Raw genomic sequence first — 20,235 nt, forward strand, 5'->3', positions numbered from 1 at the left:
CGTTTATATGGCATTCTGGAAGTGGCAAAAAAACCCCTAAGAATAAAGAACAGATTAGTGGTTGACATGGGTAGGAGTGGAGGAAAGGTTTAACTACATAGTAGCATGAGGGAGATTTGGGGGCAATGGAACTGGTCTGTATCCTGATTGTGATGATGTTTATATAAATCTAGACATGTGTTAAAACTCATAGAACTATATAGCAAAAAAGCCAGTTTACTATAAATACACTTTTTTAATAAGAATAAATTGGGGAAAAATGAGAGTAGGTCTCCTATTTGCCTTAACCCTTACTGCAATTCCCATTTCTTTGTGGCTACAACCAAATTTCTGATTTTAGCTTTTACTAGCTACCACTAGAACACATTAATAGAGAAATAAGTATGTTATTACGGTGGTATCTACTAATTTAATGGTATAAAGAAATTAATGTACTCTTCATCTCTCTTTACTGCCCATGTTTCACATTGTTAATACTTAACATTTATTTTTCCGTGTATTTCATGTGCTAGGTGGAGTCTAAAAAATAGATCAATACACAGGATTTACAATTTGACTGTATAAATATTAGTCGTAGTGTAATAAGAGTGATCAGTCTGAAAGAGAAGAGAATGTAACTTTATAAACTTGAAAATGTATCCTCAAAGGGAAATGTTCTGAATGTCAAGATTCATTGACATTCCATGAATTGTTCGGTGATACTGCATCCTGATTGCCTTAATTTAACCAAGGCTTTCTCGCATAGCTTTTGTTTTTGTCCTGTAACTTACTTGACCTCTCATTGACAAAAGCATAAGCCTTTATCCCCAAGGTGAGCGGATCCAGGGCTCCGTGTCTCTGGAAACCTTCAGCATGCTCTTTGATCCCACTGGAACCTTTGCTCTGTAATCTTGTGATGCCACTATCCTCACAGAATTTTTGTCGTATGCCCAGGTTTCTGCCTTTCTTTCTTGGATCTCATGTCATCTTTCTGAGATACCTTTCTTGTTTTGCTGTGGGATATGCTCAGTTATCTTGTCAAGAGAAGCTGTGAGGTAAATTGCAAGCCCTTGCGTGCCTGAAAATGCCTTTTTCTATTCGTACACTTCATCATAAGGTTGGATGCTATTTTCTCCCAGAACCTTGGAGGTTTTTTTTCTACTGGCATCTAGTACCTAGTTGTGCAGACAAAAAAAAAAAACAACAAAAAGCGTCTGCCAGTCTTTGTAGTTGATTTCATTTTCTTCTCTCCTCGCTTTTGTTATCTCCTTTCTCCTTGGTGTTCTCACATTTCTCTGCAGTGAAAGTAAGTCCGGATGTGATTTTATTCATAAATCTTGCCTGCACTAGGCCCTTTGAATTTTCGGTTCCTTCCCTCGTTTTCTTTGTTCCCTTCTGTATTCGTTTGCTAGGGCTGCCATAACAAAGTACCACAGTCTGGGAGGCTTAAACAAAAAGAAAATGACTTCCTCACCGTTCTGGAGGCTGGACGTCTGAGGTCAAGGTTTCGGCAGGGCTGGTTTCCTCTGAGGCCTCTCTCCTTGGCTTGTAGATGCCGTCTTCTCCCTTCATCTTCACATGGTCATCCCTCTGTGTGTGCTTGTGTCTTAATCTCCTCTTCTTATAAGGACACCAGTCATCTGGGATTAAGGCCCACCCGAATAACCTCATTTTACCTCTTTAAAGACCTTGTCTCCAAATACAGTCCCATTCCAAGATATTGGGGGGTTAGGACTTCCACATATGAATTGGGAAGTGGGGAACACAGTTCAGCCCCTAATACCTTTTCTATCTTCTGGATTGTTGTTCTCTCCCTCACCCACGCACATACGCAACAACTGCCTTAGCAGACCTGGGAGGAAGTACACTAATCATGGTCACCTGGCCCTTTCCTGACCTTTGTATTTGATTCTGAGCTGGCATCACCTCTGGGATTTCCTTTGTGCCTCAGGGTATTGTTTTGTGCCTCAGAATCCATTGCTTTGATTTTGTCAAAAACGTCTCCTAACCTTAGAAACTTTGGACAATTTAGATTGTGGTATCCTTTCTTGTTCTGGTGCTGTTAAAGCTTCGTTCTTCTCCTCCTCTTCCTCTCCTCCCCCTCTTCCTTCCCTTCCCCTTTCCCCCCTTCCTCACTCCTCTCCCTCTCCCTCTCCTCCTTCATTGTCTTTGATGAGATCTTAGAAAAGAAGAAGGATACATGAGGTCGCCAACACTTAACTCCACCAATCCATCCACGTGGTAAAAGATAAACCAGAAGCTTTTTTCTTTTTATTGGCAACAACAAATTCTTAACGGATCAAAGGTTTTATTATTTATTATTTCAGTAATGCCCAGGAGACACATTAAAATAAAAAGGGAAGGGGCTTCCCTGGTGGCGCAGTGGTTGAGAGTCCTCCTGCCGATGCAGGGGACACAGGTACGTGCCCCGGTCCAGGAGGATCCCACATGCTGCAGAGCGGCTGGGCCCGTGAGCCATGGCCGCTGAGCCTGCGCGTCCGGAGCCTGTGCTCCGCAACGGGAGAGGCCACAACAGTGAGAGGCCCGTGTACCGCAAAAAAAAAAAAAAAAAAAAAGGGAAGTTCTGAAAAACTAGCGTCAGAGACAAACTGATAATTAGAACAACTTCAAAAATTTCAGGAAGTCAGACTTCTGAGTAATATATGAAATAAAGGAATAGTATATAGAACCTTAAGCAAAATGGAATCCTCTTAATTATGTGGTATCAGGAAACTGCAGGACTTAATAGACTACATTCTTTTAAATAAATGGCAATACTTCAGTCAAAAAGTGGTCAAGAATTTGATACTGATCTTTCTCATGAATTTTTTTAACACTACATATTGCTACATATATATGTATCTATAAACAATATGTTTTTGACATGTTTTTAAACTTAAAATGTTATTGTCCTGTGTATATGTCATTCTGCAATCATATTATAAAATATATTACATTAGAAATATTATTTTAATATTTAGTCATATTCATATCTGTGTCCCTTATCCATTCACTTAAACCATTGTATAATATTCCATTGCATGGATATACCACAATTTTTTTGTCCATTCCTCTGTACAGGAAATTTAGGTTATTTTCGCTTTTCCAAACAATGTCACAGTCCACATTCACATATGTTTCTTTGTCCACATGTGGGAAGTTTCTCGAGGGCAGTGATCTTTAAACCTTCTATCACATTCAATAAAAATATTTTGAGCATGTACCCGCAATGTATGAATATGGTATCCTTTATAAATTATAAATGTATATAAACTACTGTACCAAATTAATATGTTCATCATAAGTAATACAAAAAAGAAATACAAAAAGGATGAAAAAAGTTTAAAAAAACAATATTTTACAAATATTTTTATTCAGTAGTGGTACAGAAATCATTCATGTAGATAATGTGATTATATGCTTCATTGGTTGCTAAAAATCTCAATTTAAGATTTACTGTCAGTTCAGTTTATTTCAGTCCTGGTTTTGATGACTGCCATACTGAAAAAAGATGCTTTAAGGAGGGAGTGTAGCTGGGACATGATTGGCCATAAGTAGATTCAGAAAGATATCTTCATTTTAAAAATTGTGGAGTTTTCCAAAAATGGTACTGGAAATCCACATTCAAAAGACTGACGTTGAACACCCCCCTCACTGATCCCATATATAAAAATTAACTCGATGGATCATAGACCTAAATATAACTAAAGCAATACAATTTCTAGAAGAAAAATAGGAATGAATCTTTGTGACCTTGGATTAGGCAGTGGTTTCTTATATATGAAACTAAAAGCACAAACAACAACAACAACAAAAATAGTAATAGGCTTCATCAAAATTGAAAACATTTGTGCTACAAATGATGCCATCAAGAAAGTGAAAGACAACCCACAGGATGAGAGAAGATATTTGCAAATCATATATAAGAGACTTATATTCCAAATGTATAAAAATTATTACTACTCAATAATAAAGGGACAGACAACCCAATTTTTTAAATGGGCAAAGTATTTGAATAGACATTTATCCAAAAAAAATACTATTGGCCAAAAAGTACATGAAAAGATGCTCAGCAGCATCATTCATTAGGGAAATGTGAATCAAAACAACAAGATACCACTTCACATTCACCAGGCTCTAATAAATAAATTAAAAAAAAAACAGGTAATAAAACGTGTTGGTGAGGAGGCAGATAAATTGGAATCCTTGTACACATCTGGTGCAAATGTAAACTGATGCAACCACTTTGAAAAACTGTTTCTCAGAATGTTAAACATAGAGTTACCATATGACCCAGCAATTTTTCACCCAGGTATACAACCCACAAGAAATGGAAATATATGTCCACTCGAAAACTTGTAGATGAATGTTCATAGCAGCATTATTCACAATAGACAAAATGTAGAAACAATTCAAATGCCCATCAACTGATAAACAAAATGTGGTCTATCCATACAGTGGAATATTATTCAGCCATGAAAAGAGATGGAGTACTGCTATATGCTGTCACATGAATACCCCTTAAAAACATTATGCTAAGTGACAGAAGCCAGGCACAAAGACCTCCTGCTGTATGATTCCATTTACATGAAATGGCAGGCAAATCCACAGGGACAGAAAGGAGATTAGTGGTTGCCAAGGACTGTGGGGAGGGGGCATGGAGAGAGACTGCTCGCGGGTATTGAGTTTCTTTTTAGAGTGACGAGAACTGGACTCTTGTGATGGTTGCACAACCATGTGGCTATAGGGAAATCACTGAACTGCACACTTTAAAGGGGTGAATTTTGCAGTATGTGAACTATAGCTCATAAAGCCTTTTTTAAAAAAAATTTTTATTGAAGAGGAACAAATATCTCTGTACCCTCGTTATTCTTTAAGGAATTGGTCCCATCTTGTTTTCTCAGCTGGTTCCCACTCTCCATCCCTCCTCCCATGATCACTTTTTAGCTTAGATCCTGGTGCTCCTAAGACGTCAAGCCAGCTTGAAGCCTAGTGGACCCTAAGATTTGCCTGATCGGAGCTCTCAGAGCACAATTGATCTGGAACCTCCGCTTTCCATGCCTTTCGAAGCACTCAGAATGTGTTTGCTGTTTATCCTCTCCTTTTTTCTGTGTGTATATGAAAACACATCTGGTATGTGTGGTGTTGCTTTTTTTTTTTTTTTTTCAGATTATTTCCATTCTTATTGGTATCTTGTACCAGCCCTGAGACATATGTCAGGCGGGCAGTAGTACTCAAGCCTTAGGATAGGATTTATTCAGTCTTCTGGCTTATAATACATAAAGCCAGGCCCCAGGCCCAAGGGTCTACTTCCTAATTTCGTACTGTTTCCACTGTCTCTCTTTTGAATGGTTCATCTTAATCTTTTATCAAAGTGGCATTTACAGTTTGGAGCAATATTCACTCTATTAGGCACCTGTTGACCTACATCAGGTTCAGTTTTCTATTTTAATCACCTGTTAAATGACACCAGGTCAAATGTTTCATTCATAAAAATGTCCTCTCAGTCCCTGGAATTTGACCAATATTACTTATTGCCACAAAGTAGATGAAACTTGGCCACTGTTGACAAAAAAATTAATCAATAGTCCATCTAAAGGAGAAATAGAGAATTTTATTCGAGCAGATCTAAAAGATTATAACCCAGGAGACAGTCTTTCAAAAAACTCTGAGGACTGTTCCATTTGTTAGAAGTCAAAGGACCTTCATGTATACAAAGGTACCTCAAGGGAATTCTCTGGTGGTCCAGTGGTTAGGACTCCACGCTTTCACTGCCGAGGGCCTGGGTTCAATCCCTGGTTAGGGAACTAAGATCCCACAAGCTGCCTGGCGTGGCCAAAAAAAAAACAAACCACAAAGGTACTTCAAAATATACATTTTTGAGACAAAAGATTGTACATCAAAATGACACACATTTTTACATAAGGTTCACCAAAAACACATAGTCTAAGTCTGCACATACAAAGCAAGCAGCAGGTCACCACGACCCCTTACAGAATTAGGAAAGAATGTTATCTTCCAAGAAGTTACACTGCTGACGTCAGAAGAAAGGAAAAAAAAAATTGATCTTTACGGTGGAGCCAGCATTCCCACCTTTGGGGAGGTCACGTTAATGTATAATGCAGATGCACACTGCGTATTAGGGAGTGCTCAATACAGGGCAGGGAATGGTATGCTTACATATTCTTGTCCTGCCTTAAAACGTAAATTTTATTCCATCACCATGTATTTTAGGGATGTGGAAGGTAAATTGTTCTTTATGGTACTTAGGTGTATACTGTTATTACTTCTCGTTCTCTGAATTGGATGATCTTCTGTATGCCTTCAAATCACCTATCTGGTAGGAAAGGTCCGCTGCTCTTATTTGGGGTAGCCCCCTTCTCCCTGGGGCAGTACAAGAATATCAGAGTCTTCTCTAGCCTGGAACACTTGAGGAAGGGATCTCTAATCATCTGTCCACCCAGTCACCACCTATATGGTCCTTTGGAGGCAAACAACTCAAATGGTCCCATTGACGCTTGGACACAGGGAATGTTTCAGAGACTGGAAACCTTGGGACCCAGCACCCAGTCCTACTGGGTGTTCCATTCCCAGCCGTATTCCCATGGGTGCTGATCACTGTTACTCCACGACCTGCAGACACAGGTCTCTGCCATCTGAAGGGAATTCCTCCAAACTGTCTCTGATTGCTGGGCTGGCCCACGTCTTCCTGTCCACTTCTTGGAGCCCCTCCCTGCCTGAAGCTGCTGTTTAAAGTAAAGGAAATAAATGGGCTTCCCTGACGCTGTAAAAGAAGCCCCAGTTGGAGGCTGTCTTTTAGGTACTCGGCAACTACTGCTTTTGGTCCTTCATCGCTTTGGCTGTCAAGCTTCTGAAATAAGAAGCACAAAGACATGGCTGCCTTCCGGAGGGGGAGGAGATGCAGCTATTTCAATCTGTACTTAATATCCCAAAATACCACTGAGATAGTTCCTAGTCACAGAGTACTTAGAACAGTTCCCGGCATTTACCTGAGTTAAATAAATTATTTTAGGTGTGTTCTCATGAGGTGAGCAAAGGCAAACCTAGAGTAAGTTACTTTCTGCCTTTATACTCTAGACATCTTCTGCAGACATCTTAAATTCCTTCCAAAAGGGAAGAGAGCCCAACTTCAGATGCACATACTGTGACCTGGAGCAAATCATTCCATAGTCCACTCACAAGACAGATGGTTTTCTGTTTCAGATTTGTAAATACTCTTGCTGAGAGCTTCAATGTCACAATGGATAGGGAAGTTTATGAAAACGTCACCAGTCACAATGCCAGCGAATATCATTTTTTCTCTTCTGGCAAGTAAGTACCTACAATGGACACTTTGCTCCCAAGTTCAAGGGTTTCAAGTCTTTTTCTTTAAATAATACATTGAAACTTTCAATACCAAGAGCATTAATTTATATTAATCTTTCTTTTCATAGAAAGACCTTCACAATAAACTCACCAGAGATTGCACAACAGTGTAAAAAGTTGGAAACATCCTACCTTGAATTTGGTAGTGCGTATACCTATGTAATCACAAGGGAGGTTAGTAACTCATTGCACTGAATCAGAAGTTCCACTCAAAGTTTATTGATATGAGTCCTTGAAAACAGGACATAGTAATGATTTAACAGAGTGATATTAGGATCTGTATTTTAAACGAATTTAGAATTAATTCAGTTCACCACTAATTCTGTGGTTTATCATTGCCTTAAGTTCACCTTTAGAATAAAATTAAACAGACTGACCTCTAAACGTTCACATTGACCAGTGTCCTCATAGACTGTCAACATGGACCTTGGAAGCTTTTCGTTCAAAGAGCTGGCAATGTTTTCAACAAACCTGACTTCCAATCTGCTCTCTTATTTAAGAAGAAAAAGCTAGTGAACATATTTTCAAATCCTACCAAGGCCATCCCATCCCAAGGATAAAATGCAGTGTTGCATATTTACATTTAAAATGTGTACTTTCTGGATAGATCCTATGGTGTAACCCTGAAGGTCCAAATTCAGTTTGCCTCTCTGAGCAATTTTTATTCTGGAAGCAGTCTCGATTTTCATTTCTTCTTCTTGCTTTTGCCTTACTGGTTTAGGGTGACAGCTGCCCCAAACTGACGATATTTGAAGATATTTCCCCGAACACAATCAGCATGGCCCTGCAAATCCCCCAGTACTTCCTCCTCACCTGCGGCGAGGTGGTTTTCTCCGTCACGGGATTGGAGTTCTCATATTCTCAGGTTTCCTGTCTATTGTTCTGTACAGCCCTCTCCTACAACCCTGCCTTCAAATAATGCTGCTGGGACTTAATTAAAAGCTAGGGTAGCCATGTATTTACAGTGTAAAAGAAAATTCTAGAAAGCATTACGGTAGGTTCTACCAAACAAGGTTTTAGAAATTACCAAGTCTTATTTACTGAATAAGAATATTACTGTTTAGGGAATTCCCTGGCAGTCCAGTGGTTAGGACTCCATGCTTTCACTGCCGAGAGCACAGGTTCAATCCCTGGTCAGGGAACTAAGATCCCGCAAGCCACACAGCGTGGCCAAAAAAAAAAGAATATTACTATTTAGCATCATGAGTGTCCATATATAGGTATCTGAATTTCCAGTCACATGCTAGAGATTTAGGGTCCTAAGTAGGAAAAACTGTATTAACAACCGTTACCAGGGTCGTGATGGTCAGTGGATCCCACGTTCTGAAACAACCCTGTTCATAACAGGCTCATGCATAGGTCTGTGTCCTCATTATTTTTAAGGTTCACTCGAGGTCTCTTTGTAGCTCCCAGTAAACACACTGATTAAGGCCTAGCTTTTATTTTTATTTTTATTTCATTTATTTATTTATTTATTTTTCGCGGTACGTGGGCCTCTCACTGCTGTGGCCTCTCCCGTTGCGGAGCACAGGCTCCGGACGCACAGGCTCAGCGGCCACGGCTCACAGGCCCAGCCGCTCCGCGGCATGTGGGATCTTCCCGGACCGGGGCACGAACCCGCGTCCCCTGCGTCGGCAGGCGGACTCTCAACCACTGCGCCACCAGGGAAGCCCAAGGTCTAGCTTTTAAAAGTTAAAAAATAGTATTGCTTTTGTGAATATTAGACTAATGAGGCACATTTTGCTGATACCTAAATTAGAGCTTAGGTTCTGAACTATCGTATCAAAATACAGTTACGGTCGTCCTAACCCCAGCATGCCTAATACCTTCAAGTTTTGCAGTAAAGATTGTAAATATGAGCTGGGTAATCCCTTTCTGCGATGACCTCACAGTCTCGTTAAGGAGATGACTATAACACAGGGGACAAGAGTTCTAAGAGAAGTTTTGGTGATCTAGCGGGGAAGCTCCCCAAAGAGCAAGATGACAGCGCAGAGAGCAGCCTCCGTTTGGGGGGAAGGAGAGGTCGGACTGCATGGCTTTGTCTGAAAATTCTTCTGTAGAAGCAGAATCGGTTCATCTGTAGATTCGTCCATTTCATTAGGATGACAGCTTTGCAAGCATGTGGAGAGTGAAAAACAAAGGATTCTTGTATGTTCATACCACAGGAGCATTTGGGATGTCTTGTTATCCAAGTGATAATCCTTTTTACATTTAAACCAGCCTGACTCTTAATGTGCATTCTGGGGGTAGACGGCCTAATTAAGGGAGTCTGTGAGTTCGCTGTGTTCTCCCGCTCTGCGGTTGACGTCTACATCGGGACTCACTCTGTTTCGTTTCCTCAGGCTCCTTCCAACATGAAATCCGTGCTTCAAGCAGGGTGGCTGTTGACAGTGGCAATTGGCAACTTCATCGTCCTCATCGTAGCAGGAGCAGGCCAGTTCAGTGAACAGGTACTGATGCAGACAGAGATCGCGCGTACCTCTGTCTTCTCGCCTGTTAATCATCATCGCGACGACCCTCCCTAGCTGTCCGTATATACACGTGGTCGTCTTGGCTAATGGCTGAGTAAAACTGCCAGACCAGCCAGACAGGGCAGATACAAAAAGGTCTTACAGCCAAGTGTGTGCTGATTCTTCTTATTTCTACTTGGAAAATAACCAGATGTAACCAGATGGGGTTAACATACCTACACGCTCATATGGTTTGCTATCAAAGGAAACATCCTTCCTGGCTTCAGTGAATGCAGCTCAATGGCCCCAAAGCAGGCGTGTTATCCAGAAAGTTCCATAATACCTAAAGTTAAAGCCATTCTAAAGGTTGTCGTAATTTTTCCCATTAAAATAAAATGAGGGCTTTTCAGGTTCTGGAACTCTCCTTCAGCACTCAGAATCTCTGCCTCATAAGGGAGCTGTCCCTTTACCCCATCAGACTCATTACTTCCCCCACCAGGTCCCATCAGAGCCTGTGCTAATCCTTCATGCTCAAGACCTCCACGTTTTGCCAAAAGATAACATGGGGGTCTTACCTTAGAACATTTCAGCACATTCTTTTTCCCTCAGGAGTACTCTGCCTGGTGTGCTCTTGGTCCCCATCCTTCCAGGGGCCAGCTATTTATCTTAAGACTTGGGTTTTTCAGAAATTTTGTCTCATCTTCTTAAAGTCCTGGGTGTCTGCACTCCAGAGCTGTTCGAAGAATGTTACTGTTACACTGGGCATTCAAGAAAAGCTGGCCATTCTGCATCTGTGGCAGTAGCTACCAGTTTCCCCTAACAACTTCATTTCCAACACCTTCGATCTGGATGTCTCAAGAAAGAATACCCACGATACATACATTCCCATAACCTGTATTGTTTTTGTTTTCTTCCTTGCTCCAACTTCAAAGTGGGCCGAGTATGTTCTGTTTGCGGCGTTGCTTCTGGTCGTCAGCGTAATATTTGCCATCATGGCCCGATTCTATACGTACATCAATCCAGCAGAGATTGAAGCGCAGTTTGATGCGGATGAAAAGAAAGAGTACCTGGAAAATAGCAACCCATATCCCAAGTTGGATTCCGTCTCACAGACACAGATGTGAATATCAAGAAGCAAGTGGAGGACGGATTGGGCCCAGGATGTGCCCAGGTGTCTGTCCCCTGGGGGCGGGACACTCTGCTGTATGGCCGCTGATGGGGAAGACTTCAGAACTGTGAACCAAACCAAGAAAGCTGTTTTCTAAGCAGCCAGCAACGAACCTAACACTCTAAAAGAAGTCCTTTTGTTTGTTTGTTTTGCAGAGAAGTCTTATTTAAAGCATACACACACACATGCACATACTTTTACAACACTGCGTCCATACCCTGCATTTAACTCCTTTCCTAAGACACAAAGTTATTTTGGACTAACTTAAATTTTTGAAATGGTGGCAAAGTTCCATATTGTTTGCCTTCGAACACTCTATGGAAACAATGTTAAATGAGGCAAAAAGTGAGTGTTTAGGCTTTAGAATGGTACACAATGGGGACCGGCTAGTAGGAACTGGCAACTTTACCTTCTGCTTTTAGTTTTGTTTTTCCAGCCCCTACGTCTTTTTAAATTATGTATAACTCAAAAAACTACTCAGGTAAAGGCAAGTCATGATTTTTAGAGCTTCAATGGTATGAAATAAATTCTCATTCTGAAGAGTAAGTGTCTGTGTATTTGGAGGCAGAGTAAGAAATCCTGAACGTTTCCTTTCCTGGTTATAAAAGCTGTGCCCGCTCATTAAGATTTCATCAGAAGTTGATAAAAGCATGAACAGAGCAAGACCCACAAACAGTAAATTCCAGGAACATGAAATATCAGAGTTCGTTTCCTACTTTTCTCAGGGTTATCTGTGGCTACACTTCTCTTTTATTACTAGGAGCTTCCTGTGTGCATATTTTTGTACCATCTCCAAGTGTTTTTCTCAATACTCGTGAGCATTTTTCTACTTGAATAAAAATCGTTCCAAAATATTATAAACACTTCCTGCCTAATTCATCCTGTAGATATTTATCATATAACCATTCCCAGGTATCAGACTCAGAACAAGTCTGCTTTGGCATTCTTGTAAAAACGAGCAACAGTTCTTAGACGTGTGCACAGTTCTGAATGTGGAAACTGGTTCCTGGGTTAGGAGCTTGGATCTCTAAGATGCTTCAGGCACAAGCTTGTCATTGCAGTGTGGAGACGGAATGAAACAGAGGGACAAAGTCTAGAGTGAGAAACGCAAATGTAAATGATCAAAGCTTGCTGAGGACCTTTTCTACCCTTTGGATCAAGTCCTCATTCCTTAACTGAGAAGGCTGTTTCTTCTGTGGATATGTCACCTTTCTCTGTGCTCTCTCTGACCCACCAGCTGCTTCTCGTTCCTGGAATGCAGTGGGTTCTCACTTCTAGTCAAAGGCAAAAGAAACATCAGGCCTTGAGACGCTTATTTTCTACCCACCCCCTTGCCCACGCGCGCCTCCTGGCAAAATCCTCTTCGTCTTCAGGATCCAGGCCACTTCCTCCAACGGTTTTCCTGTTCCCCAGTTTCGTTACCAAATTAAGTTGCATGGTCCCTGTTTGAGCCCTAGCCCAGCTGGGTTCAAGTAGGCAAATAACAAAACTGAAGCTGAGATGGACACAGCACAAGCTTTATTCATGGGCCAAAGAATGGAGAAACAGGAGGTAAGTTCACAGATCAGCTTCTCACCCACCTGGTGAGAGGGATTTAATTTTAGAGTAAAGACGAAGGGAGGAGGACTGAGGCTAATGATGGGGAGGCATATGCGTTAGTCTACTGGGGAGGCGGCAGCACTTTCTCCGAGGGAGGGGAGTGCCACCGCTTTTACCCTTTTTTGGTCCTTGGTGTCCGGTCATGGCCGTTGGTAGGTGTGTGTCGTTTAATATGCTAATGTAGTAAAATCAGTGTATCATGCGACTCGGTCTGTTGGAGGTCAGATTCGATTCGGGGCACCATCTTGGTCCCAGCTGGTTCCATCTGGATTTGTTTTTTTAATTAATTAATTTATTTATGGCTGCGTTGGGCTTCTGTTTTTTTAATTAATTAATTTATTTATGGCTGCATTGGGTCTTCATTGAGGTGTGCGGACTTCTCATCGCGGTGGCTTCTCTTGTTGCGGAGCACAGGCTCTAGGTGTGCGGGCTTCAGTAGTTGTGGCACGCCGGCTCAGTAGTTGTGGCTCGCGAGCTCTAGAGTGCGGGCTCAGTAGTTGTGGCTTATGGGCTTAGTTGCTCCGCAGCATGTGGGATCTTCCCGAACCAGGGCTCAAACCCGTGTCCCCTGCATTGGCAGGCGGATTCTTAACCACTGCGCCACCAGAGAAGTCCCCATCTGGGTTTTTTTGTTTGTAGCTTCCTTTCTTATCTCTGGACCCTTTAACTTAAAGATTTATGTTCACTCCTGCTAAAGGTAGGGGTTGGCAGGTTTTGAGCAAAGACCTGGAGCAGCTCTGGCAACAGTTTGGCTGTCTCTCCTCTGCACTCCTGTGACACAGCCCTCAGTGTGTTGTGACTGTCCAGCTTTCTGTGGGCCGGAAGCTCTCTGCGTGTATCCTGTGATCCATTTAATTTCCGGAAGGTGGTTGGCCTCTTTTGTTAAATAACAATTTAAAATCTCTTGGACCATGAGGAGTGAGATGGAAGACGCTGAGAACTGAACCTTGAGCAGTGATTTGAATGTGCCTCGTTGACAAGGTCTAGTGTGAAAGACTAGCTATAAGGGACTACGAATTTTGCCTCTCTGGTCATTTCTACCCTCTAACTTACACAGTATGCCTTTGCTGGAGAAAAACAACCGTCACGGTGATGAGCTGTCAGCTCCATTACCCCACTCTTGTCAATAATCCAAAGAGAACTCATCCTAAATCCTCAAAATATATTCTGGTCCTAACACTTCTTACAGCCGCTGGATAACATGGGGCAACTCTTCACCTTTCAAATCTCATTATCATCTCCTACAAAACAAAGAGAACACGAGACAATGTGAAATCTCTAAAATCCTTTGTTTGAGGGTACCTGGCACACACCAGGCTTCCAAATGTTGAATGAAGACCTGCCCCTCAATCGACTACGACTTTAACATTGAGTGTGCTTTGCAGTTGGACGAAAACGTTCACTCAGTGTTAATGTGGCCTCCACTGGCCTTTAAAGGATAAGAGTGGGGATGGGGGGCATCGGGGCACTCTGATCATCAGGGGTGAGTTTTCAGAGTGACCTTCCCTCCAATCTTCCCATTTCTTCCAAACGTAATCAGACTGACGGGTGCGACTGTGGGGGTTCTAGACAAAACACTTTGGACAATGGCAGGTGTCATGGGGCAGGAGTGGCCAAGGGGGACGCATGGGGCCAGATCCGCAACCTCCGGTCTTCTGCCTTTTCCTTGGCCCCCATTTTTTTGTGCTTTAAACCTTTCTCTAAGTTGCTGATCAGTGTTTAATCAAAATAATTCACTGACTTGAACAGTGGCTGAGTGTTGAAGTACGATCCTACATGGGTTGGGGAGAGTATCTGGAATGGAAATGCTTTCGTTGTACATAGCAGGATATCATTGCTTATACCTAAAAGCCAGAATATTTTGTGGGGTTTTTGTTTTGTGGTTTTCTTAACTTTTATTTTATGTTGGAGTATAGGTGATTTACAATATTGTGTTAGTTTCAAGTGTACAGCAAATTAATTCAGTTATACATATACACATATCTATTCTTTTTCAGATTCTTTTCCCATTTAGGTCATTACGGAATACGGAATAGAGTTCCCTGTGCTGTACGATAAGTCCCTGTTGATTATCTATTTTCTATATACTAGTGTGTATGTTAATCCCAAACACCTAATTTATCCCTCCTCCCCCATCCCCTTTGGTAACCATAAGTTTGTTTTCTATGTCTGTGAGTCTGTTTCTGTTTTGTAAATAAGTTCATTTGTATCATTTTTTTAGATTCCACATATAAGTGATATCATATGATATTTGTCTTTCTTTGTCTGACTTACTTCACTTAGTATGATAATCTCCCGGTCTATCCATGTTGCTGCACATGGCATTATTTCATTCTTTTTATGGCTGAGTAATACTCCATTGTACCATCTTCTTTATCCATTTTTCTGTCAACAGGCATTTAGGTTGCTTCCTTGTCTTGACTACTGTAAATAGTGCTGCAGTGAACATAGGAGCGCATGTATCTTTTTGAATTATGGTTTTCTCTAGATATATGTGCAAGAGTGGGATTGCTGGATCACATAGTAGCTGTATTTTTAGTTTTTTAAGGAAGCTCCATACTGTTCTCCATAGTGGCTGCACCAATTTACATTTGCACCAACAGTGTAGGAGGGTTCACTTTCCTCCACACCCTCTCCAGCATTTATTGTTTTTAGACTTTTTGATGGAGAATATTTTGAACAGTGGTTATAATGTCCCCATGAATCTTATTGGCCTATTCTTGTTTTGTTTCCACGTGTCTCCATAATTTTTTTTTTATTTTGTGGATGTTCTTTATTTCTTTCAGGGTACTAACATACTTATTTTGCAGTCTATTTTAGACTTTACAAAGTTACTTTATTAAATGCACCTTCCAGTTTAATTTTTGTTGACCATTTTAGCCATAGATTTTTTTTCATGCATTCTGGACTTATTTTGCAGCTTCATTTTTTAAAGAATAAATTTATTTATTTATTTTTGGCTGTGTTGGGTCTTTGTTGCTGCACACAGGCATTCTCTAGTTGCGGCGAGCGGGGGTACTCTTCTCTTCGTTGCGGTGCGCGGGCTTCTCATTGCGGTGGCTTCTCTTGTTGCGGAACATGGGCTCTAGGTGCGCGGGCTTCAGTAGTTGCAGCACATGGGCTCAGTAGTTGTGGTGCAAGGGCTTTGCTGCTCCGCGGCATGTGGGATCTTCCTGGGCCAGGGCTCGAACCCGTGTTCCTGCATTAGCAGGTGGATTCTTAACCACTGTGCCACCAGGGAAGTCCTGCAGCTTCATTTGTTTTATGACGAATAGAAGTAGTTAACCCTTATTGGACACTGAATATGGGCAGACAGCATGTGAAGCACTTTACTGTGTCACGTTTACAAGCATGTGGTCCTTGCAACAGCCCTATAATTTAGATTCCTGTTATTAGTCCCATTCCACAGAGCAGAAAACAGGCACAGAGAAACCAAGTAATCTGCCCAAGGTCACATCTGCCATCTGGCTCGAGAGCCCAGGCTACCAGCCACTACACCAGCCTGCCTCTCACTGCCAATGGTTACTGGACAGTATGGATTAACTGAATTTAATCCTTATAACGATACTAAGGAAGGTGTTCTTACCCCCATTTTAGAGATGAGAAAACTGAGGAATAACCAGCTCAAGTAACTTGCCCACGGCCATATACCCAACAGTTGGCCAAGCCAGGATGTGAACCCAAGCATGTCTGAGCGGGGAGAAGTACCTCTCTCCTAATCACCAGGCTGTACTGTCTTCTTTCACGTAGTCAAATGCAGACATGTGATGACAGGAGCGGTGTACCAGGGAGAAGGGCAAAGCGGGCACTGGGGGGCCTCAGAGAAACATGATCCACCCGAAATCCAGGTGGACACCCCAGGGCTGGCCTAGAGGGGCAAGAGCGGCCATGTGTAGGGAGGAGAGGCTGGTAAACCCTGCTTTCCAAGGGTGAAACAGCATAGATTAGACACAGTTACCACCTGAGAGGGATCCAGGACCTCCTGTAAAGACCTTGTGACGTTCTGGAGACACTGGAACCCCCTCCCCATGGATCTGGGTTTTGCACGCCCCCATGGCCAGTGTGGGAGTCCTGGCGTTGGCGCCTCCGAGGTCATGGTGATCAGCTCTGAAGCTCGCCATGCGGGGGCCAGGGTCTCACGCGAGGGGCAGCCGGCTTGGGAGGCGGGGGTATGTGTGGGCTACAAAGGAGGAGTGGCCAGCAAGTCACAGCAAGGGCCACAGAGAGCGGGCAGGCTGTCTTGTTTCCTTTCTCACTATGGTAAAACATATGTGGCAAAGTTCACCGCGAACCATTTTGAGGTCTACAGGGTCCAGAGGCATTAAGAGCATCCACTCTGCTTTGCAGCCGTCACCACCGGCCCGCTGCACAGCTTTTATCATCTTGCAAAACTGAAACTTCATCCTCAGTAAAAACTAACTCCCCACTCCCCACTCCTCCCAGAGGCCTCCAGCAGTTCCCCTTCCACTCACCTCCATCCTGTGATGTCGGAGGCCTTTCAGGCTTCCTGGAGAAGCCCTGAGTGTCTGCGGCCTCCAGCTCACACCTGATCAAACGCGATAAACAGGAGAGAGCCTGGGCCGCCCGGGGCTCCGAGGTGTGTCCGTGGGGACACAGCCCACCTCCAGCCCCTGCAGCCTGACCACAGAGCGTCTGTCCCCCCTCCCCAAATCCTGCCGACCTCTGACCACTCAGAGCCCCCAGGGTTTGTATTTACTGGAATGTCTGGCTTGTTCTAATGAGACTTGGAGGCTCCATAGATGTGTTTAAAGACTCATAAGGAACAGGAGCTGGATCTGTAAGGTTGATATTCTGGTGCCCTTGAAACAGAGACCCTTGCACGGTTTTGTTTTTTGTTTTTCTTTTTTTTAATATTTTCCAGTTGTTTTTTTTTTTTCTTTTCATTTAAAAAATATTTCTTGGCCACACCGCATGGCCTGTGGGATTTTAGTTCCCTGACTAGGAATCGAACCCTGGGCCTCGGCAGTGAGAGCGCAGAGCCCTAACCACTGGACCGCCAGGGAATTCCCGAGAGCCTTGCATTTCTTAAGGTGGCAGGTCCCAGAGGCCAGTGAGGGGCCCTAAGAGCTTTTGCTGTGTGGGAGTCCTGCCCTGAGTGCTGAATGAAGAAAGTGCTTCCCTTAACAGTTTCCATTTCATACGTGGCTCCTAGAGCAGTCTCTACCCCCATCACCACAGGGAAGAGGAGGGAGGTGCAGGCCGTCTCTCACAGAACTCGCTGTGTAAGGCTTCCCAGCTCTGCAATTACCAGCAAAGGTGCCGAGAGCCCCTCCTGAAACTGTACCTTTGGGCAGAAATGACATTCTCAGCTGCCCCATGCTGTTCAATGGATTTCAGTCTTGGTAAGACTAACCTTCAGTGAGTCATCGGTCTTACTTGGATCCTTGGTTTGGCTACAAACCTGCAAAGAATTCTTAATATATCCCACTCAGCTACTAACAGTCACAACCCACGTGTGTCCCATAAGTATTAAGGCCCTGCAGCAGGCAGCCCAGGCAGGAGGGAGGGAGCCCTCATGATGGAATCCGTGCCCTTGGAAGAAGTGAGGGCTCTCTCCCTCTCCCCACTGCTGCCCCCTCCTTCCCTCCTCGACCCCTCCACCCCCAGGCAGCCGTCTGCAAGCCAGGAAAAGAGGCCTCACCAGAAACCAACCCTGATGGCATCTTGATCTTGGACCTCCAGCCTCCAGAACTGTAAGAAAAGTAATTCCTGTTGTTCAAGCCACCGAGTCTGTGGCATTTTGTTAAGGCAGCCCAAACGGGCTAATACAGGGTCCAACCGTCCCTGTTTGTCAGGGACTGAGGGAGTTCCCAGGACAGTCCTGGGCAAACTGGGACGAGTTGGTCAGCCTAATTTAGGAGACAATGTATGTGCAGTGCTTGGGCCTCCTACAGTGCATGGTAAGTAGTAAGTGCTCTATAAACACTCACAATTATTATTTCATTCCTTCAACAACAGTTATTTAGTAAGCACCTGCTCTGTGCTCAATGCAGTTTATTTTATTTTATTTTTTATAAATTTATTTTATTTTTGGCTGCATTGGGTCTTCGTCGCTGTGTGCGGGCTTTCTCTAGTTGCGGCGAGCAGGGGCTACTCCTTGTTGTGGTGCACGGGCTTCTCATTGTGGTGGCTTCTCTTGTTGTGGAGCACGGGCTCTAGGCGTGCGGGCTTCAGTAGTTGTGGCATGTGGGCTCAGTAGTTGTGGCTCGTGGGCTCGAGAGCGCAGGCTCAGTAGTTGTGGCACACGGGCTTAGTTACTCCACGGCATATGGGATCTTCCCAGACCAGGGCTCGAACCCATGTCCCCTGCATTGGCAGACAGATTCTTAACCACTGCGCCACCAAGGAAGCCCTCAATGCAGTTTAATACACTAGGGGTACAAAATAGATAAAGCCTGCCCTTGTGGAGGTGGCAAGCATTTATTGAGTACCCAGACCAGATCGCCAGGGTCTAGCTGTGAAGAGTTTATGTAGGGATGTGTCAGAATGGAAGGACCAAGTTTGGGCAGGGAATGGCCCTCGATTGCTTCTCTCTGCTGTTCCCCAGCAGAAGCCACCAATCGAGGCAGTCACCTCGGTTGCTTCCTGTTTCTAAAAAACAGAAGCCCGAGAACCTGGGTAGCACCAGGGCCTGGTTAAATGACCACAGGTGTTTTGCCCAATGGCCCTGGGCAAGCCCAGCCCCCAACTTTCCTTTTGACTAAGCAAGGGCATCGCAAACTGCTCCCCTGGAAGTTCCCCAGTGTGGCCACAAGATGGCAGAAGAGAACATCCTTGGGAAAACTTGCCACAACATGCCAACAAAAGGCTTTTGTAAATGTCGTGATTACCTTATTCGGAATTTTTCATGAATGCACATCAGAAGGCCTCATCATACACTGCGTATTTTTTTCTGGAAGTTCCATTCTTGGGACTGGATTAGTGGACTCTATTCTATAATCTGGGACTCAGGTATAAATTCCAGCAGGGGTCGCTGTTCCTTGGGATGACACCAGGCAGCAGGTAGAAGCAACAGGCTTTGTGTGAATTGGGAAAGAAACACATTTATCAAGCACTTCCTACAAGCCAGAGTTTGCATTATCTAATACACATCCTCATCCACTCATTTAATTGTGCAATAAATATTTATTAAGCTTCTCGTGGTTTCCAGGCACTGAGACAGGCCACGTAAGCTAATAAATATATAATAGTGTCAGGTGTTGATAAGTGCTATGAAACAAAAAATAAACAGAGTAAGGGGTGAAGGCTGGTATTTTAGAAGGAGTGGCCCAGGAGGGCCTCTCTGAAGAGGTGACATGTGAGCAGAGACATGCATGGAGTAAGGGAGCAAGATGGGGAAGAACGTTCTGGAAGGGGTCCTAACAAGGGCAGATGCCGGAGATGGGAATATGGTTCGTGTGTCTAAGAACAGCAAAGAGGCTCCCATGTCTGGAGTGTGGTGAGCAAGGGGCGAGGGAGAGGTGACCTGGATTGATCGTGTAGGGCCTTGGGGGCCATGATAAGACTTTGGGTTCTTTCCTATGCATGTTGAGAAGCTGTCAGACAGAGGTTCTCAATGTGGGCTGCCCCTCAGAATCATCTGAGGGGCTCTAATCCCAGTGCCTGGGCCTCCCTAGACCCAGAATCAGAACT

General features: G+C 43.6%; 1 protein-coding gene across 1 annotated transcript in view; it reads left to right on the top strand.

The window, feature by feature from the left end:
* The window catches only part of SLC15A1 (solute carrier family 15 member 1), a gene marked incomplete at both ends in the record, with an annotated part of 33,810 nt that extends 22,871 nt beyond the window's left edge, over positions 1-10,939 (top strand). Inside the window, 5 exons of the mRNA XM_079721613.1 lie at positions 7,204-7,311; positions 7,434-7,539; positions 8,087-8,230; positions 9,708-9,815; positions 10,748-10,939. Coding sequence (XP_079577739.1) covers positions 7,204-7,311; positions 7,434-7,539; positions 8,087-8,230; positions 9,708-9,815; positions 10,748-10,939 — 658 coding nt within the window. The remainder of the gene's footprint in view (positions 1-7,203; positions 7,312-7,433; positions 7,540-8,086; positions 8,231-9,707; positions 9,816-10,747) is intronic.
* Between the last annotated feature and the right edge of the window lie 9,296 nt (positions 10,940-20,235).

The sequence above is a fragment of the Hyperoodon ampullatus genome (assembly GCF_949752795.1).
Source record: "Hyperoodon ampullatus genome assembly, chromosome: 16".
Lineage (NCBI taxonomy): Eukaryota > Metazoa > Chordata > Mammalia > Artiodactyla > Ziphiidae > Hyperoodon > Hyperoodon ampullatus.